The following is a 22,503-nucleotide window of genomic DNA, read 5'->3' as shown; positions in this document are numbered from 1 at the left end:
TTGATGTAAAGCAGAAAGAGGCAAGGCCCTAGAACCGATCCCTGAGGCACTCCAGATCCTACCGCTACTGAAGAAGATTTAATACCATCCAAAACAACCCTCTGACTTCTTCCATTGAGAAAACTTTGAATCCATTTCAGATTTTTCCCCCTGATACCGTAGTATAGTCCAGTTTACGTAAAAGCCGCTCATGTCCAACCTTGTCAAAAGCTTTTGAAAAATCCATGACTATAACATCCGTTTGACGACCTGCATCCAAGTTCCTTTGTAAATCGCTTGTGAAACCAAGTAATTGTTAATTGTTCACATGACATGTTCTTACGGAAGCCATATTGTAGGGGAAAAATGATGTTATTTTCGTCCCCGTGCTTCATAATTTTGCTGGCTAAAACGTGTTCCATTAGTCTGAGTTTATGTGATAGCTTTATGCGATAGCTTTTTCATGAAACGGTTTTTAGCAAAGTCTCTCCTAAGTGTGACTTAGGAGAGAGAAAGTCTCTCTTAAGACTTTCATGAAACGGACCCGTGGTCTACGTACTTTCCAACTGGATCCGATCAGCGCGCACCGCGCACCGCACCAGCACCTGCCATAAACCTCCATCTTGCGTCTTGCGCGCACCCGTCTTTCTCCGAGAGTGAGAGTATGCGCCGAAGTGTCTGAACCGTGGCCATATAGTCGAGAAAATGTGGAGGGTATCAGGCAGCATAAGTAGGAAAATACAGGTATATTTTCATGATTTAGATTCTGTTTAAAAGCTTAATGATTACCGATAAATGTGTGGAAATGGCTTCTCACTGGGATGTTTCATTCACATGTAGATACTGTAGTCCCATGTATGTTATCTTATGCTGGCTGTGTAGCATGGTGTAGTGTCATTATCTAACGAACGTTAGGAGTCTAGGACTCGTAAGCTCTGCGACTAACTGTGTTAGAGTTACATACAATGCAATGACAATGTAAAGTGGGCTCTACTAAACCTACTTTTTGTAGCCTACTAGATAATCTAGACCTGTAAGTAAAAATCTAATGGCCAAAAATAATCGTGATATCGGTCCCCTCTCCCCTCGTTCTGCGTGTGCGTCTCCATCCACTCGAGACGCACTGTGCAAAGTCTATGGAGCTTGAAAGAATTCCCCTGCTATGACGGAATGAATGGCAGTGAATGGAATGGGGAGTGGGGGCCTATTTTCGCGATAATGCCAATCTAACTAGACTAGGTTCTTCTTCTTCCTGTTCAGTACAGTCCACCTTTGGTGTATTGTCGTACTGTTGGCAGGCATGGTGTGGAGGTGTTTATGTACAGTGCAGGTTTAAATGACTACATTTTCTAGAGTGCAGCTAAAAACATCCCATTCCCTTCTAGCGGAGTTGAATATCCTGCACCACTTGCTTAAACTGAGCTAAAGTGGTGCAGTTGAAGGTATCCTGGGGCAGAGCATTCCATAGTCTGGTTGTGTCTGGGAAGAATGTCCTTTGGTAGCTAACAGTTCGTGCATATGGAATAAAGACTTGTGAGAGTGTCCGCGGAGTGATGTAGATGAAGAAGGGTGTATGATATCTGGGGGTATGTCAATGAGTGAGTACTTGATGCGGTACAGCATTACTACCTTGAATTTAACCCGACCAGACGCTGTTAATATGCTACGCGAATACAGCGTCTGACCAACGAGCGGGCACCTACAAAGTGGGGAACCACAACACAACTACAAAACTTATGAAAATTTATACGTTCTTTATAAACAATGTACACGTTACCAAACGTTACCTTAAGTGCATGCTTGTATTACAGAAGGTTCGTAAGTCCATTGAGAGCCCTCGTGATAAGTCCGTGGAACCAAAAAATGATACTTTCTGGCGGATTCCCTGACACCGTCAGGGTTCATCGTTGCAGAATTCAAAATGGCGCCTTGATCTCTGCGGAAATCTTTTGCGTGCGTGCGATGCGCTGCTTGTGTGTTGGTGTAGCAGCACGGTCGACAGCGCGACCTTTTGAAAGGGCATTCAGATCATGTGACCTCCCAGATACTAGTATTGGAAATGGCCTGGCGTGAAAGACGATGTACCGTTCGTGAACCGTTCACACATGCTGCATATATAACCATCATTTTAGGTAAGTTATTAAATCTAAATTTCAATATTCATAGCATAGATATGAAGTCTCATTATCATTTTGTTCGTCAGATGAGTTTGAAGTGACAAAAAAATGATCTAAAGTATCAAAATTCAATCCGATCGCATGCGATCGTTGGACCCTCTTCGTGTTTGGAGCTTCGTTGGTACAGCCCTGTCGCGCTACGTATGTACAGCGGCGACTGGGCTGTGTATAGTTACCTTGAATTGAGCCCTGCGCTCTTGAAGTGTAGGCCAATGTAACTGGTGGAGCATGGCTGCAACACTGCTTGTTCGTCTGTAGTCATTGCAGAGGAAGCGAGCATAGCGACGTTGCACCATCTCGAGCTTGTGTATATTGTCTTGAGTGAACGGGTCCCAAACGGTGCATGCATATTCCATTATGGGGCGTACCAGTGCTTTGTAGCACAACTCCTTTGTGTTTCTTGGACATGACCTGATGTTGCGTTGTAAGAAGTGAGATGGACACCAAGATACTTTGCAGTATCAGCTTGATCGAGGATCTGACCATGAATGTTATAGGACTTGATTATCGGACGTCTCTTTTTGGTTACATGAAGAGTTTGGCATTTCTTGGGGTTGAATTGCATGAGCCAGTCTTCCTCCCATTGCTGTAATGAGTCAAGATCCTGTTGTAACTTGACTGTGTCTGCCTCATACTTGATGTTACGGTACAACATGCAGTCATCTGCAAATAAGCGTACAGTGGTATCTGGAGATATGCAATCTGGTAGGTCATTGACATATAGAAGAAATAGCAAGGGTCCGAGGACACTACCTTGTGGAACGCCTGAAGTTACATGGCCTGTGGTTGATGAAACTCCTTCCAGGGTGACTTGATGGGTGCGATTGCGGAGGAAGGCAGAGATCCAGTCATGGGTTTTATCCTGAATGCCATGGAAGTGCAGTTTGTACAGAAGTCTTGAGTGTGGGACCACATCAAATGCCTTGGAGAAATCCAGCAGTAATACATCATGTTGCTGTTTGTCATCAATCCCTTTAGCAAGATCTTGAATAGCCAAGATGAGTTGTGACTCACAGGAGCATTTTTTTCCGGAAGCCATGTTGTGCATTTGATAAGATGTTTTTCTCTTCAAGGTGATTCATTATGCTACTGCTGACAATGTGTTCCAACACTTTGCATGAGATGGAGGTCAGAGAGATCGGCCGATAGTTCTCAGCCTTGTTCCTTTCTCCTTTTTTAAAGACAGGAGCCACATTTGCTTTCCTCCAGTCCTCTGGGATTTCACCTTGGTTCAGTGATGCTTGGAAGAAGATTGTGAAGATGGGAGTCAGCTCCAAGGCAAGCTCTTTCAGCAGTCTAGCTGGTAGTCCATCTGGTCCTGTGGCTTTGTGAGTCTGTAGACCAGAGAGGAGCTTAAGGACACCAGCTGCTGAGATAGTGATATTTTCCATGGCAGTATGAGGGCTGATGCCTTTGTCCTTGATGTTGTGTAGGTTTTCATTCTTATTGAACACTGAAATGAACTGGTCATTCAGGATCTCAGCTTTGGTATGTCCATCTGTGTATGTTATCCCTTCAGGAGATTTTAAAGGAGCTACTCCAGTACGTTCGCAACATTTGCTATTGATGAAGCTCCAGAATCGCTTTGAAATACTTTTGGATTCTGGACTTACAAAGTTTTACCTATACATAGCCCTGTTGCTGTACAGAAGATGCCTTGCCTCGCACAGTGTCTGGTGGGCCGGGTGCCGGGCTAGCTAGTAAAAATCAAACTCCCTGCAGTGCATTCCATTGCCATAATTTAGCCCAACCAGACACCATGCGGGGGCAAAGCTGGGCAACTGTGCACTTTACGGCCCTATTATTATCGGTACCTCATTCGCCGTATGACAAGATGATATCCCATGAACCATCACGCACTGACCCTCGAGCAGCTGGCGAGCTTCTCATGCTGTGTGGAACGTCGTTTGACAAGTGATAAGGTCACTAAATAAAAGCCCGCCTCACTCACTGCACTTCTATGGAGCTGAGCTGACACATCAAACACTGTGCGATCGCGATTTCGCTTGCCTTTGCTCTCTGCTGCAGGATTATCGAGCTTTACATATCAATGTTGCATCGCAGAAAATTCCATGAGCATGGTGCAAAGTGTGAGAAAGTTGGCAGTAGTCTGCGATACAATAGATTCCACTTTTGAACCTCCTAGCTTGCGCCACCTCGCCACAACAGTAACATGAATATTTTTATGCCTCCTTCATCCATCCAGATCGGACCCCACCTCAAATCGCGCAAACAAACCACGCGGGAAAGACTTGTGCATGTATGTGTGTGTCTGTCCATGGAGTGGCTGCCCGTAAAACAGTAGCTACAGCTGTATACACACTTTAGCACGGCATCTGGTCGGCCTCGTTAAGCGGTATCTGTGTAGACAAATAGACACTAACAAACTGACGAATCGGGAGAAGATTTTGTTTGTTTTTGATCATTTCACAGAATAATTTCGCCAAGGCCGCGAGTGGACATATTATGTTCTCTGCAATAGGTTAAATAGTGATCCCCTGTTTAATATATAATGCAGAATTCATTTATTTAAACTGATGATTGAAGGATGGAAGTTTACCACTCGTTGTGTTCCATTGTGTACCAATGCACAGCACCCTGTTTGTCTAGGGTCTGCTCTGTGCCTCCCGCTCGATCACACCGCGCTGCGCAGGGAAGGGCGATAGAGCAACCATGTGGCGTACCGTAAGTGCTTTCATAATGCACGTCACACACGCGTTGACATATTCACTCACACTGCATCCAAACATGGAATCTCACACACATGCACACAGTACAGTGCTGGAAGACATGCTGTCGAACCCACGGTGCCTTACTGTATGGGTACCGGTACTCGAATTTGCACGCACTGCTCGATTAGGGTGAAATCTCGCACCGATAATATAGGGCCGTAAAGTGCACAATTGCCGCGAGCTGTGTAATACTAAGTGTAAATATAAATGCTGCAGAAGATCAAAAAAAAAAAAAAAAACAGGCGGTCAACCAACCATATGCACACATGCTCATTCCAAATTCTAAATCTTAGAGATAGGCTTAACAAACACCTTTACGCTACGGATAGAATAGAAATGGCTTAGCCTTAAGGATTTGTTGAAGGGAACCTCGAGCCCCCGTATGCCATACCCCATGGCCTGTCCTAGGCAGTATCAGGCTTTTGGTTGGAAGGGAAGCCTGCCTGCTACTGCTAGTGCTAGTGAATGTATTAAATACAAGCACTGTGAAGCAGCATGAATTCTATGAGGTATACGTGCAGCATGCGGCAAAATCAATGCCTTGCAAGGAGAAGGCCAGCTAGCTGCGCCATGCCAGGGCCAGACCAGCATGCCTTGCAGCAAAGCATGCATGCATATAAAGCACATTTGGGGAATCAGCGCAAAAGATTTGCAGTACATCAGTAGCCACCAAGATGCCGCACAACGTTCACTATTTCAGAATTTTTCATAGATTGAAACTAACCCTAAGCGGGACCCTATTTCTCTCAACTCGGACTTGTTTAGGAAATATTTAGAAACTAGACATCTTGATACCTCTTGATGCAGTAATCCCTTGAAGCAGCTTGTACATGAAGCTATACTGGGATGAATTTGAGCTGTGTGTCATGAGGGGGTGTCATTCAGTGTATGTACAAGTGACTCACTATCATACAATAAAATGTGAGTATGAGTGCTCAGTGCGAGTACAAACAGCGTCATTCCTCCTACATAGTGTCAGATCCAACAGGAGGCTGCATTGCTCCGAGGATGGGAAAGCAGCTCCTACCCCTAATAGATGTTTTGTAGAAAAATACTACAACACCCCACTATTTCAATGATTTGGGTTTTTTTTTCTCTCTGAATTGAGCACATACAAGTGAATATGGATCTAGACCTCTACCCCTTTTCAAAAGAAAAAAAGGGGGGAATGTGCATGTGGTGCACATGAGCACCTGACCATGGGGGGGGGGGGGGGGGTGGTAAAGATCTAACATTAATAGACTAGTAGCACACTGTATACCCTTGGCTGCCAGCTGGGGCTTGTCTTGGGGGCCATGTATAATTTGAATTATGACTGTAGAATTGAGATAACATGTTTTTTCTTCAATATTTTTGTTTCCACTAATACAGAATTTTTTGGGGGGATATATTTCAGCTTCATGACATTGTCATTAAATTACAAGCCTTCTTTGACTTAATAAAGCTAAAAGTAATGAAAACTGACTTACAAGTTTGTTGGAATATCTTTCTGTTGTTTGTTCTTCCTTGAAAGAAAGCCCTGAGATGAGACTGATTTTCTGGTAGACCTCACAGTGAAGCATAAACTTAAATTTCACTAAGTACACTGTGGGGAGGAGCTTCATTGTAGATTTCTGATGGTATATCTCCTTCTCTCTTGTGCATGTTCATCTCATGTCTCTGTGTAGGGATGCTGCTGTGCAGTCCGTAGTCCAGTCAGTCAGCAGCATGGGGCAAGCTGCAGATTTTGCTCCAAACCTGGGTCAGCGGTTCCACCAGGAGGAGCTCCTCCAAAGGCTTCACCAGGAGCTCCACCCACACCACCAGCACCCACTCCGCCTCCCAGAAAGTAAGTGCAGTCAAGAATAGTGATTGTCTATGGACCAATACACTATGCACTTTGTATACAGTACAAATATGGTTGAAATACATGTATAGGTTTCATTATGTGCAGAGAAATTAATTCATTTGTGTGTTTGTGTGTACTTGATGCAAGATAAAGTTTAACTGAATGTAAAGTTTGTCAAGAGGAGCCATTTTCAATGAACAGAATAAGAATTCAAGGTTTCTTCTCTGGAAAGTATACAAAAAGACAAAAAGAGCATAACATCTTTAACATATCCCAAACTCAATGAAGGGTTAGTGTTTTTCCTTCGAGAGAAGTGAAATTAATGATATCTTGTAAACAAAACATTTCAAATGTTACACAAGCATTGCAACAATCGTGTCAAATAACCATTGTGGCCATTCTGAGATGCTTGTTGTCCCCGCCGAACGAGTTCGAGCAGGGGACTATGAAACGGGCTCCGTACGTGTGTGTGTCCGTGTGTCCGTCCGTCCGTCCGTCCGTCCGTCCGTGTGTCCGTGTGTGCGTCCGTGTGTGATCAAAATGTTCAAAATGCTACTCCTTCGCCATTTCTAACCCGATTTTGATTCTGTTTGCTTTATATGATAGCACTACATGGGAGCTTTGAAACTTCTATACAGAATTTCAGTTGTGACCTTTGACCTTGACCTTTGACCTATATTGTACATTTTGCTTCAAAATGCTACTCCTTCGCCATTTCTAACCCGATTTTGATTCCGTTTGCCTTATATGATGGCACTAGGTGAGGGCTTCAAAACTTCTACACAGAATTTTGACCTTTGACTTCTTTGACCTTTGACCTTGATTTTTGACCTATATTGTACATTGCCTACAAAATGCTACTCCTTCGCCATTTGTAACCCGATTTTGATTCCGTTTGCTTTATGTGATGGCACTAGGTGAGGGCTTCAAAACTTCTACACAGAATTTTGACCTTTGACTTCTTTGACCTTTGACCTTGATTTTTGACCTGTATTGTACATTTTCCTACCAAATGCTACTCCCTCGCCATTTCTAACCCGATTTCGATTCCGTTTGCTTTATGTGATGGCACTAGGTGAGGGCTTCAAAACTTCTACACAGAATTTTGACCTTTGACTTCTTTGACCTTTGACCTTGATTTTTTTACCTATATTGTACATTGGCTACAAAATGCTACTCCTTCGCCATTTCTAACCCGATTTCGATTCCGTTTGCTTTATGTGATGGCACTAGGTGAGGGCTTCAAAACTTCTACATAGAATTTTGACCTTTGACCTCTTTGACCTTTGACCTTCATCTTTTTACCTATATTGTACATTTTTCTACTGAATGCTACTTCCGGCGGGGACATATATTACGCACCGCGTAATTTCTACTTTCCTTGTTTAACACTAGGTTAGTACCGGTAGTCCTTCTGACTTAAAACTGGTTATTATGTTTGTATTTCTTATATGTACTGTATTCTATCTAATTTTTCAAAGAATGTTCGTGTTTTTGTCGCTCTTTGGGAAAGGGTGATTTTTTTTTTTTTTTTAAATAAACTTTTGTCTCTAGTCTGAATAGTAGTGTCTCAAGCCATGAAGTGACCCCCAATATTTGTTTGTATTAATGTTGATTTATCTGTTTCTGTATGTTGGCTTTCTGTGCTTTGTCATGGTATATATATGCACACACAAAGTAATATGAAAAAAGAATTATGGTATTTTCCCGTAACCAAATATTGACTACAGTAGTGGGTTTATATACAATATTCAATTGGATAACATTATTAGTACATATGTATGTCTTGATGTGCTTGCAACCCTTGATCCATGTGGCTTACACCCCGCTTTCGGACTAAAGAAGGGAAAAGAATATTGGCGCAAAATGCATGAGTGTCTTATACTGTATGATCCATCTTTTATGTTCAGGTCTGGTGGGGCCATGAAGGTGATTATGGGTGGCCTCTTGATTGCCGGAGGGGCCACAGCCGGCACTTTGGCCTACGCCAAGGCAAACCCAGACTTCAGGAAGCAAGTCGAGAGCAACTGGCCTATTCTTCTCGATGTCTTCCCGTATTTCTTTGAGGACAACGGTTCGGGGAAACAGAAGGCTTCTATCTCTGCAGGGGATGCCATGATCCTTGGTGGATCAAAGAAATCCCCTAAAGCAATTGGGTAAGATTGATTATTTATTTTTCTATTGGTAGATGTAGCCTGTAATTTAGTTTAGAAAGACTCTAACCCACAGCAACCTGAAAGGCGTTCTCGGAGTTTTTTGAAAAGCAGTAATGTAAAAGTATCAAGTCAATAAATAAGTTTTTGAAATTAGTGAAAATTAATTGATATTGGGCATATACAGAAAGGGATATCAGTCTTTAATGATATAAGACAATCTGAAACATGCCACTATCTTGGCACCTCAAAAATTCCTTCTGCTTAAAATTCGACTGAGGTTTCTTGCTTTAACCTATACTCTGGTTTTGTTAATGAGCGGCATGCATCATGGAGTGTTTTCTTTGCCCATTTTCAAAGTTGTCAGGAAACTAATTGTCAGTGAATAGAGATTACCTAATCCCCTAAATCCCCATTGTGTCGTCATGGTCTTCCTGTTGGACTGAGGTACATTGATGCACCCATGTGGGCTTGCTAGCTTGCCAACAACCAGGTCAAGTTTTGCCATATTACAGAATACTGATGAGAGGGCTTGGCAAATGAAGCTAAGTACCTGGGCTTGTGAAAGGGTTAAAGCATTGTGTTGTTTTCTAACCAAAGAGACCAAAGTAAGCACCCTTTAAGCACCCTATATATATTTTAATGTATATGAATATAAATTAAAGGTTTATAATAATGGTGCGTCCCCATCCGGGTCTGGGCCTTTCCAGGGTTTTTCCGGTTCTCCGGGGCTGAGTTGTCTCATGTGATATTAATAATTTATGTAATTTATTGTTATTGTTATGTTAATGTGCGCGGAATGATTGACCGTGTCTCATTGTGAATAATTTATGTATGCGGAATCGCCCCACTTTATTATATTGGACTCACTGGAATACAAAATAATGCAAATGTTTGTTAAAATTCAATAGGTATGTTAAATGCCGTCAAGAGAAAAGTGTATCATGTATGTACTACACTTGGCCGAGTTTTCTTCTTCTTCTTCGTCTTCTTCTTCATGCTATTTTACTTTTCTCCTTTTTTTCTTTCTATGTCTCCATTTTCTCTACTCCTAATCTTTCTGGTCTCATTTCTTATCCTTTTGCCTGCTTATACAATATTTTTTCACACTTTGAATATGAGTAGGATTCTGTCAAAGTTATGTGTATTTATGTCCGTAAATCTTCTGTAACATTGTGTGATATTTATGTATATGCCCTGCTTATTCTGTTCATCCAGTTATGTCCTGGGCTTTTATGTTTTGTATTTATATATTCCTTTGTTCGATTTGTATATCAATAAAGTGATGAAATATATATTATGACAATGATGACTACCAAGGGGAGGAAAAAAATTATCCATATTTCAGAATAAAATGTGACTCAAGTAATTTCTGTATGTGCCAAAGGGATGCCAGAGCCACATGACCCCAAACAAAAACACTCCACCAAGACCAACAAGTGAGATGCCTTCAGGACTCCATGTTTGATGATTTGTTGAAAGTCAAGACTTCCTACATGTTTTGTCAAATTCTCATCGTTTCACTTGTCATGCTATGTTCGTAGCATTACCCAAAGGGTCAGGTGAAAGAGTGTTTTCTCCCTCAGAATGTGTGTATGCAAGAATGGGAAGAGGTGGTGTTAAGACTGTTTTGATATACAGCCAGGTTTTCTCATAAACTCTCACTTTAAGAGCTGCAGACGGTAGATGCATTACTTTCCTTTAGAGATGAGTGATATCATCTGTATGTCTTTGAAGTTGCAGTTTTCATACAATTGTATTGTGTACTATTGATATTTCCTGTATGCATTGTGTGTGTGTGTGTGTGTGTGTGTGTGTGTGTGTGTTTGTGATATTGATAAGAAGCTTGACATCTTAACATCCTTCTTTCTTACTTTTCCCTTCTTTTTTTTTTTTTTTTTTCATGCAGTGCACCATCTCCTGTGCCACAGGCAGACCCAACAGCAGGGATTCAAGTTGAGGTAAGTCATCAATGACCAGAAATCTCCGCACATTGTGCTGAAGTTACCGTAAGTGAATGCTGTCGTTTGTATTATCATTATTTAGCTAGTAATTAATCATGTCTGGTAAATTAAATGGTCGCAGTATTAGGAATGTAGCTTGAATACATGAAGTGTTTGTCTGTCAAGGCGACAAGGACCATCTAGTCATCCTGGGGATGAGGTTATCTAGGTCTGTGTGTGCGCAGACAACTGATCAGGCTGATCTGCACCAGGAAGATTCTCTAGGAGTTTGGACATGGGGATGGCAGGGACAGTTTGAGACCTGATGGTGCTGTCTTTCCTGACCTGCCTGCCCAGCTCTGCCGCCATTATTCTGCGGGAATACATACCCGGTGTCTCATTTAATGTGTAGCACTCAAAGAAATCTCTAGGATATTATGCTGCTGCAAGAGCAGCTATTGAAGAAGCAACAGTTTTCTGTTGGATCACCAATTATTAAATTCTCTACCAGAGGAGATTTAAGATGCCTTTTCACTTATCTGGTAATACAGTAGGTCTGGTTCCATCCATGGAAGTGAACCTTACTGCTAGTTCATGGGGTTAGGCTTGCATACCTTTCTAAATGCATACATACATAAATATATTGACTATCGTCATGATTATTTATCTACACAGGTTTTAGTGTTTTCATATCAGTTTCACATTTTTGTTGTGTGAAAGATATACCGGTACATATTTTTGTAATTTTAATTGAAATTATCAGATGGTACCTCAGACGACTAAAGCTCCACCACCATCCCCAGCCAAGCCGAGCCCAGCCAAGTCTGCACCAGCCAAGTCTGGGGCAGACTCTGGCAAGAAGTCAACGTCAGTTTCGTCTGCGCCAGTCCCAAGAGCTTCGCAGGAGATGGAGGCCCAGCTCAAGAAGGAGGAGGAAGACAGACGGAGCAAGGAGCTGGAAGAGAAACTCATCGAGCAGGAGATTGACGAGGCGGCCAATATTGCAGGTCAGGAACAAAAGTTGCAGAGGTTTTTAGCCAATACTATCCTGCATTAGCTGGGATTAATGTTTTTGCTGGACCTTAATCCAATTTTGTGAATTTTCTTAGTTAAAACATCTTGTCTCCAGTTCTTTGCTTACTTTTATTCTCAGTGATTCAATCACAAGCCACTGATTATGTAGATACAATTGTATGTATATTCATAGAGTATTTCAGTTGATTTTCTTTGTTGATATTTGATTCTGTGTATTTATTCACCTAAGATTTATGTATTTTCATATTTGTTTTATTCATTTATTTGTATGCATCATCTGCATTTTTTCCTCCATAATTTCAATGTTCCTTTTATTATTTCTGAAGTCTTTATCATGGCACAGTCATTGACAAATCATTTTCTCACTGTATCTGACAGCATATGAAACCATCGTGTCAACCTGTGTTAGCGACAGCGTAGAAGCAACGCGTATTGCATTAGAAACCCAGAAGCAGGCCGTGGAAGCTACAGACATGCACACTGAGAAACTCAAGATTGCAATGGGAGACTCTCAGGTGACTTCCTAATCTTTACCAGATGGACACAGTCAAGTTTGCATTCAAACTAAGTCTCCACCTCATGGAACCATACTATGTCTACTCACAAGTGTAGTGTCTTCCAACTTAAAGGGATGGTATAGTTTTGGTTGAGATGGGGATTCAGGTTTTACATTTTTGCAAAATAAGTATGAACCACTTATATGAAATATTAAAGAGCATACAATGTAAGAGTAATTAAAAGTTTACTTCATGAAAATCAGTTTTGAACTGGCTGAGATATCCATAGATATCCATGAGATATCCATAACCAATGCAAAACAAAGTTGTCCAAATAAAGGTGGGTCCCACCTTTAGTTATAAAGTGTTATAAGGTATAAAAGAAACAACACATGGCTTGGGTGAAGTGATGAGTAGAGATACAGACTGTAAAGTCTCTGAGTCTGAGCAAGAGGTGAGTGTCCAACCCAGTTGTGTCGTCCATCTTTTTTTCAGGAGGATAATGCCGAAGTAAAGAAGAAGCAGTGGGATGAAGTTGTTGCGGCTGCTGAAGTCAAGCTCCGGGCCGTGACACAAGCAAGTAAAGATGGAGCAACAGCAAGGTTAGATCATCCACTGCTCTCCTTGGAAGAAGGGATGGGGGAATCTTTGCAGTAACTTGATGTGCCTAAAAAACAACATTATTCTGCCTTGTGGCAGCATTTGAAATGGGAAGATATTTGCAAGTAAAAGATCTCTGAATCTAAAAACACACCAAAAAATTTTGTGTTGAGATAGAGAGAAAAAATCTTCTTTAGTGGTCCTTGTTTAGATGATTTTGATTTTTTTTTTTTATTAAAAATGGCAAGTGAGGGAAGGAAGACAGCTTTGTACAGGGATGCAAGGTTTCCCTGAAGCACCCCAGACTTTCACACAGGGCTTCACATTTTGCCTGACAGCAAAATTAAAACAGAGGCATGTGGAGGCATGGCTTCGCTAGAGAAAGCGTTTGAATGTCGATAATCACTTGGTAGGGAGCTTCGCATGCCTGTCCTTGTATGGCAGTCACATGTTGGTCACATGTCATCCAGATGGTGAACAACTGTTGTCCATATTGTGTCTGTGTATCTCAACCAGGGAGACTCTGGCCAAACTCAAGACAGTCTTGGAGGAGGCTAAGCAGACTAAATCCAAGTTTGGTCCCAGCCCACGTCTCATAGGAGCCCAGGAAAGCCTCAACCAGATGACCTATGACCTTGACTCCGCCATTGCTGAGGTACGATAGAGTATTTGACTGTGTAAAAAGAACTCAAGTTCCATAAAAAATTCAGGAAATCTTCTTGGGAAGGCATTATTAGGATTCTTTTCTGAATACTGTATAAATTGAAATTTTTGTGGTGTGGAAATTTTCGTGCACTTCGTGCAACTTGAAACTAGTTAAAAAATAAAAGCATAATGAACAGTTTGCCTGTTATATGTACCACTATGTAATGTTTTGATTCTGCGGAATTAAAAACGTGAAATTCATTTTACTCGCAGGAGTGCGATATTATCCACTTTACAGTAGATTGCAGACTACCATCAGTTGGAGATATCTTCTTACAACATGGCATGATTATGTGAATCTTGCTGTATTGTATAAAGCAGAAAATGAATTACATGCTAGTCAAATGCACTAAATATAGAGTCTCTTCTAGTACCCTAGCTATGACATTCTGAGCTCTTAACTCTGTATGTGCCATGTTCACACGCCCAACGTAGTCAACGATGTGCTAAGTTCGCATATTTTGCTCAAATGCACAAACCCCCCAAACCACCTAAACCAATCGATAAATCGCCAAATGCCACAGTACAATGAAAGCTTGAACGCAGTTTCATTCCTCAAACATGTAGTTTGCCTTACCTTGTTTTGAATCGGTAGTGGTGTTCCACAGGGGTTTTTTGAGTAAATTCTAATTTTCTGTCACACTTGTGTCTGCAAAAGTCATGCCTTCCAGACGTTGACAAGAACGTAGCTCCTGGCCATTTGCATAAAAAATAATCATAGCTTCGTCATAAAACTTACATTGCATCAAAGCATTGCTCATTGCATGTGTAGCAGAAACATTTCTATAAGAGTTATATGGCTTTGAAAGACAGAATGTTTCCAAAAAAAAAAAAAAAAAGCTTGTGACGTGGCTTGGGAATAATGTGGCACACTGGGGGCCTATACCGTGGCACACAGATTACTCAGTGATAGAATTGTACCTGTCGTATAATATCAGTCATGTGAGACATCTGAATTAGTATGGATTTTTATTTATTTTGTCTTATTTATTTATTTATTTTTTTTTTTTTTTTGCGCACCAGTGCCTGGTTGAAGTAACTGGCTAACATGTTGCCACCTGGTACTAACCTCAAGAGGGTGGCATAGTGTCTCTAGCTTTCCATTGCATGAATAGGATGAATTGCATCATCTGGTGTCCAAGTGGGTTTAGATAGTCGGGAGATGGTCTATGTTGAGCTTTTCAAATGTTACCAATAGGATTCAGAAGTCTGTAATGACTGGGCATTCTATTCATAAAGGTGGTGAAGGCACAGAGTGAGGCCCTCATACTCAAGAAGTTCCATGAGCTGATTGAGAAGGGACGTGAGGACTTCAAGAAGGAGCTGCAGAGTTTGATGCCAGAGGTGCAGATTGGCCAGAAAGGTGAGATTTGCTGTCATGGCCGTCGTCTTTTACATATCAATGAATAAAAATTAAATCTTCCCCCAAGGGAAAGTTGTTTGAAGGAAATAGATGGATCAAAACAAGAAAAAAGTTGAAGTTTGAAGAAAACCAGACTAGTTTTTATGAATCTTCTGTTTCTTTTTAATAGTCTTCATTGGTGGAATACAACTGAGATATCAAAATATCTTCCTTTTGACTTTGTTGTGACTATATGGATTTATTTTTCAGTGATGTACATGCAGAGAAAAAGGGTTTTCAATTCCTCAAAGTAGTCAGCTTTTGTCTTTCAGAGGATGTGTGAGATAGTATCCTTCATATCTTGGGAAGTAACATGATGTCCTTAACATATCTTGAAGAGAGTGATGCATTGAATGTGCATTCTTCAAAAATTTGATGGTAGTATTACCGGCATTCTATGCATAAGGCAAATAAGAAGTCATGGAGTCCATGAATGAATGTTTATCTAACAGTAGAGAAAGCGATGTTTTTTGGTATGACAGTCTTGTATGGTCAATACTAACTGTAGCAGGCTGGAAATACAAATTCTACCATATCTACAGGGCATACAGTTTGTCATTTAATGTGAGGGATAAATTCTGTGGTATGCTTTTGATATACGACAGAGACATAAATGGCCTTGTTCTATGAACTATTACTGTACTACCTATGCAAATGTTACTATTCTGTAGAGTATCACCTAGGAGATGCTTTGAAATCCTGTTCATGATATTAGTAAGAGATACTTTGTTGAGATTGTGACTGTGAATGAATTGTTTTGGATGTCACTCAAAGGCAAAAAGCTTACAGAGGAGGAGCTGAATTCTCTCATCGCCCACGCCCACCGCCGTGTCTACCAGCTCCAGAGGGCGCTGGCTGAGCAGCAGACCATGGAGCAGCAGCGGCTGGCCGAGGCTGTGGCCAAGGCCCATGAGGCTGACCAGGAGGTAGTCAAATCCAAAATCCAAGTGGAGCTGGAGAGACAGGCTGCTGACCTAGCTGTGCTCTACAGGAAGAAGGTACATATGGTGTCTGTACGTTGAAAGGGGGTAAGGTTGATATTGATAAGATAGATATATGCAGTTCTTTTAGATTACTTGCCTCCAGCCTGAAAGCAAAGAGAAGCTGGGTCATACGTGAAAACACAATTTCTGACTCGTGTGTAATTGCTTTTATCCTTTCCAGAAGGAACTCTTCTTCAATGCACTGGCTTATTTTGTGCATTGTGTGGTATGGGAGGTCCACTTGCACCACTCAAATATATCACTTGACCTTCAGAGCACTCAATGTACAGATTTGATATGTGTAGTGAAAAAGCTATAGATGGTGATGGGGTTTGAGTTTGGTAGACACATTTTACTTTGAAACAATGTGTAAATGTGTCATTTCAAATGGATGGCAATATGATATGAAATTGCCCTTTCCCCATTCTCTCTTCCCCACCCCTCTTTTACTTGATCAATCATTCTTCCCACCCTTGTACCCCATCCTTCTTACCTCACCTTCCTTTCCCCATCCCCCATCTTTTTATCCCGTATCTCCTTCCTCCACCCTTATTCCTTCACCCTCATTCCCTCACAATCCTTCCCCTATCATCTGTCCTCGGTGCCATTCTTACAGGAGGAGGACCTTTTGAGTCAGGCAGAGCAGGAACTGCGGCTCCAGCTAAGGCGGCAGGCAGCAGCCCACAGCGATCATCTCTCAGACGTGTTGCAGCAGCAACAGGTGGATTTTGACAAGCTGCTTCAGGTTCAGGAGTCCGCAGTGAGAGACCAAGAGCGAGATAACTACCACCAGCAGCTGACTGGAGCCATGGCCAAGCTGAGAGGGGTGGAGGCTGCCATTGATGGTGAGTTTTCACCTTGTACATTCCTTGCATCATCCAGCCATCATTACTTCCTTATTTAGATCCTTGACATCTTTTGCAGACATTCTCAAATGCTATCAAATTTACAGCATAACCTGCATTATGAGTTGTCATGTGGAATGTTTAATGTAACAACTACTTCTCAGTAGGCTGTTGCTGTGGCAGTGTGAATTAATCTACTTAAAGTTTTCGCTGAGTTACGATTTCACTAGTTAGACAGTAATGTCTAGACTAAAGGTGGCCATTGTGTATTGCAATCTCATAGTATTGTATACCCAAATGTGATTGCTACATTTTTACCTCCGCCAAGGGAGGAGGTTATATTTCCGTTACCTTTGGTTTGTTTGTTTGTTTGTTTGTTTGTTAGTTAGGTAGTTTGTCCGTGTGCAAAATAATCAAAAAGTAGTTGAACGGATTTAGATGAAACTTACAGGAAAGGTTTAGAATGATACAAGTAACAGATGATTAAATTTTGGTAGTGATCCGAGAATTTTTGGTGAATTTATGAAGGATTTTTGATATTTTGAGAGGTAGGGTCAATGAACGTGGGAGTTCAGGCTGCGCGTATTTGAGGTTTGCATGTGCGCACTAAAGTGCGTGCTCTAGTTTCTGCTGGGGTGACAGCTGAGGGTTTATGACGTAACAAAGGCTTCTAAATTGGGAAATCGGGCGATTTTTCAGTGGGTGGAAATCACTGATCTCTATGGAAGAGCAAGATCACGGTGGAAAGTAGCTGCTTGGCGGAGGTCTGCGCTCTCAGAGTGCGTTTCTAGTTTTATCATTGATAACATTGATTAAAATGTATCGGGTCATAGGAGTATCCATCACATAACAGTTAATCACATTCGCAGGTTGTTAGCTGCATGTCGTTCACTACTTCAGCTAGGACACTAAATACTCTAAAACACTATATATTCATGGCATTAAAATTTCGCGAATTGGAGTTGATGGCCTTTCTCACAGCATGAAATTTTTGGGAATTGCAACTGGCATCCAATGCATATTATATAGGCAAGAACTTTCGCATGCATTTTAATTTCGCGAATGTCGGTGCTCGCGAAATTCGCTAAAATTAAAATGCATGCAAACATTCTTTGTTTTACAGTATTGTATCTGAAATCTGAATGTGAACATTCAGGGTATCCTTTCATAAAAGATGTTATGATAGAAATACTTGCTAGAATGGCAACTTTGTGCAGCAACAGTCAATCAGGAAGCAGGATTCTTGTCATTATTGAAGTATACTTGTCATTGGAAGAAATAGAGTTACGGTCTACATTCATCTTTTTCCTTCCATTCTCTACACAGGAAGAGCAGGACTTGAGATGCAGAACCGCAAGGCCCAGGAGCTCTGGTTGGCTTGTGAAACCCTCAAGCGCACTCTTGTAACAGGTAGCCTTACCTTTGAGCATACATTCTGAGTTATACGGGGAGCAACCTGCTTTTGGGGAACAAGAGGAGGTGGCATCTCTTTAAAGTGTTACTGACTTTGATAACATTATATTCATTGTGATTTATAAAGACAATATCATATTCAAATCATTCCGAATGGTAACCTTTGTATGTATTTCCTCATACTATTAGAAGAGTTCAAACTCAAGAGGATGTCAATAGCATTGCAATCTAATAAGGAGTGGTCACTCAGTTTATATCAGCACAGGCCAAACAGAGTGTCCACCTACATTGTATAACTGTACCTTGCAAGATTGACATTACCTACTATGTTGTCTATGCTCCTCCAATGGGGCCGCAGCCACAAAGTCATGTCATAGAAATGCTGATCATGGACTTTCTGTTTTCATCATGACTAGTTTCTCCCCATTCTAAGGTGTGCACGTAAATAAAATTTGTGCCATATCATACCATAACCTACTACAGAAGGGTTCGCACAGCCACCCACCAGATCAACACAGTTTTGGAGAAAAAAAAAATGGAGTTGAAGTTGAGATGCCATGAAGTGTGCAAGAGATTAGGCATTTAGACACAGTAGGTCATTTCAAAACACCATAGTAAAATACTTCATGAAACCACAAAGTTAAGTTTCAAATGTGCCCAGCTTGTGAAATTCAAACAGAAGGTTGTTATGATATGAGACCGTACATTTTGAACAAATGTTTATTTAATTTTTAAATAGAATGATCTCATATGTTGTCATTTTTGTTTTCTTTAAAAGCTCCAATATCACAAGGATACAAGGTGTTAAGGATGGTAATGAAGCATTATTTTGATATTTGATACAGGTGATACTGAAGGAGAATCTTGGGAGGGAAGGCTGAAACCTCTGGCTAGTGAGATCGGTGCAATCGAAGAAGCCTCACCTAACAACAAATTTGTTAACTCTGTCATCCAGACAATACCGGAGGAGGCCCTCACAAGGTGAGTACTGGAGCAGGGTAATTGTGACGTGTGTACAGATACCTTCTGGGCAATATCTGACTGCTATTACCCTATCTAGGGCAATATAGGCTGGGCTGTAGGTAAGGGCATGTGTGGTGAAACTTCTATCCAAGAGTTTGCTCTTTTATCCAAGTGTAAAACAAAAGTTTGTCATGTATTTAGAGGTGAAAGAAATGATAAGCAAGTCTTCACAGAGCAAAGTATATTGTTCAACGTAGTCATTCTCTGAAATAGGTGGCGAGCAGTCTGTGCTCAGTCACCAACTTGATGATGCTCTTCGTTTGAAATCAACCATCACTCATGTTTGCAGTTTTTATGTAGACCTGTTTACAGGAGGAGGTGATGTGGTTCACAACTGATATTTTGTGAAAAATTTTCTTTTCACACTTACATTTGTCCAACACCTCTGTTTTTGAAGTGAAAGCATGATACTAGTCTGGAATTTTGCTGTAAAACTGGAAATTTTCAGTGTGGAAATTTTCACATATTTCATATATTTCACATGTGAATATGTACGCTTGCTATAATATGTACCCCTAATTACTATGTAATGTCTTGATTCTGCACAATTAACCCATTGAAGATGAGTCCAGAGTATACTCGGGCAAGTGTCTGTGGGAAATGTATATTGTTCCAAAATCAGCCTGTCCTTAACGGGTTAAGAACATGCGAAATTCATCTTACGCGGCCGAGTGCGAAAATATCCACTTTAACAGTAGATGTAGAATTCCTTTATTGTATTTCATTAGAAGTGGCATAATAAATACATTGTTCTGGATATGTAATACCTTCAGTCCAAACAAAAGGAGATTAAAATGGACATTGTATCTACAGAAATTGCCAAAAAGAGGCTTACATGACTGATAAGTGACTGGTAATTTTTGTTATTTTGCATTTCAAGAATCTCCATCTTTTGAGAAATGTCTCTGGGAAATGGTGCATGCATGAAGTATAATCCATGTATTTGGAAGTAAAATCTAGGTTCATTTCTCGCCACCATTTCAGGAGAGGTTTAACTTGCTTTCCTGTTGTTCTGTTAGCTCTCCAAGAACTGCATGACAAACTAGTGATGTCCAAGACAGTAGGAGATCTACAACTTTATGGTTGCATCACACTAAATGCACACTGCTCATTTCTTTGATTATACAGGGGAGTGTTCACAGAAGACTCACTTCGACAAAGATGGGACCACACCCAACGTGTCTGCCGCCGTGTTGCCATGATGGATGCCGTCGGAGGGAACATGTTCTCTTACTTTCTATCTTACTTCCAGTCCATGCTGGTCCTCAACGACCCCCTGCCACCCAACCCCGAGGAGACGGTTGACCCGGCAACGCTGGACACATTCAAGCTAGTGGCCTACACCTCCTACCACTTGGAGAACAGCAATCTGGAGCAGGCGCTGAGGTACGCCAACCAGCTCACCGGGATGCCACGCAGTGTGGCAGAAGACTGGCTGAGAGAAGCTCGGTTGCTATTGGAAACCAGCCAGGCTGCCTCTGTTCTATCATCGCATGCATCGGCTGCTGGGCTTGGGGGGCTCCACTTTCACTGACCGGTAGGCAAGGAGGGTGTGGGTCAAAAAATATTAACAAACAGCAGTGACCGTGATCATATAGCTGGGCTTCTGCATGTGGGTAACAAAATGCACTGAAAGTGTCATTTTGTGGGAACCTCACTGCAGTCTCTTGCACCCAGGCAATGTACTTGTATTCTACATGGTCATTGCTTGATCTGAAGCCTAGAGGTTACTGCTGGTAATATTCAAATATGTGACATTGGTGAATATGGATGTATAAATATTCATTGTTCTCTTAACAGAGCTTTATCAAGCTCTTTTGTTGAGCTTCAATCCTGGAAGAAGGGAAGGAAAGCTGAACGATCATATTTATGCCCTCTTTTTACACCTCCGTCTTGTGATACACAGGACCTAGGTCTTCTGATTTAATTAACATACACACACAAAAAAAAAAACATGTCACCCATATCTCTTTTGCTTTTCACATCAGCGTAGAAAGTAATACAGTGTGTAGATGTTCACTGGTGAAATAGCAAGTATAAAAATGCTGATGGACTAAAAAAACTATTGATCACTATTGCTTCAAAAAGAAATGCCGCTAAGAATCACATTTCAATGTGCAAAATGCAAAAGTACCATGCATTGTCTACCAACAAGTTTATCTGCCAAATATTTGCTGTGTGTCTACTTGAGGACCATTTATGGTTTCCATACAAGCATATCATTGCAATTTTCTTGATTTCAGTGTCTAAACAAAAAATTTACCACATTGTGCAGGACTGATGAATTCAGTTTAGGACCACACAAGTTGGAAAGAATTTAATAATCAGGTTTTTATGCATGCTTGGTGAATTTGATTTTGCTGCAACAGTGAGTGTGGACAAAACTGTCATTGTTCAGGAAACTGCATGTTCAAAAGCTTAATGTTATTCAAACTTGATAAAGGGTTTTGCTTTTGCACTGCAACTTTACACAGCTCATGTGTCTGTGGAGCAGTAGTACGTACATGTATTAGTGTGTTTTTATGTGCTTGCAGCTACACATCCGTGACTTTTGCCTTTTCAGTTAAAAAAATATACTCAGTGACGAGTTTGGCTCACTGAACTCATGTGGGAATAAATTGAATTATGATTACAGAAAGGAGGAAAGGACAAAATACTTTTTATCCCAACATCTAAACTTTTTGTTGGAATTCTTCAGAAGAATCCGTGTTGGAGGTGGTTGCTGTTTGGTGCTCCTTGTGAGGAGGCTTTAAATTAATGAAATATATGAGATTCAAAAATTATTGAACATATCTATTTGTGTTTTGCATTATTCTTTGCATGCATTTAGCTGCTGTTTTAGATTTGTCTTATGTTTGTATGTTTGACAGTGTTGGAAGTGACAGTGGTGAGTGAGTTACAGCAGTACCGATTGAAAGCTGAGGTAGTTTCTGTGTGGTTGTGTGCCACTGTGTAAATGAACATAACATTACAACTAGGGTGTACATGCATTTGGTATGAAGACAAGGCAAGTGCCAAAATGTGTCTCGCCCATTCACGTAGAAGAAATTAATGTTTTTCTAAATCCCCGAAGTTCATAGACCCCACCTATGACTTTTGACCTTGTGGTGACCTTCAACTCCCCAAGGGACATTTACCAGCCAAGTTTGGTCACAAACGGACATATGGATCAAAAGTTATGAGCCATA

General features: G+C 41.1%; 1 protein-coding gene across 1 annotated transcript; it reads left to right on the top strand.

Moving 5' to 3' along the window:
• The first annotated feature begins 597 nt into the window (after positions 1-597).
• On the top strand, positions 598-22,107 carry LOC140242172 (MICOS complex subunit MIC60-like). The gene is made up of 14 exons (XM_072321937.1): positions 598-723; positions 6,556-6,716; positions 8,627-8,872; positions 10,779-10,830; positions 11,576-11,819; positions 12,226-12,362; positions 12,840-12,946; positions 13,461-13,599; positions 14,889-15,012; positions 15,826-16,049; positions 16,651-16,879; positions 18,206-18,289; positions 19,138-19,273; positions 20,444-22,107. The coding sequence occupies exons 1-14, from the start codon at positions 685-687 to the stop codon at positions 20,847-20,849; spliced, it is 2,328 nt and encodes a 775-aa protein (XP_072178038.1). The 5' UTR covers positions 598-684; the 3' UTR covers positions 20,850-22,107.
• Positions 22,108-22,503: the final 396 nt, after the last annotated feature.

Source organism: Diadema setosum, chromosome 18 (genome assembly GCF_964275005.1).
Source record: "Diadema setosum chromosome 18, eeDiaSeto1, whole genome shotgun sequence".
Lineage (NCBI taxonomy): Eukaryota > Metazoa > Echinodermata > Echinoidea > Diadematoida > Diadematidae > Diadema > Diadema setosum.
Note: the sequence above shows the minus strand (reverse complement) of the source record. Positions and strands in the feature narration are given on the sequence as shown.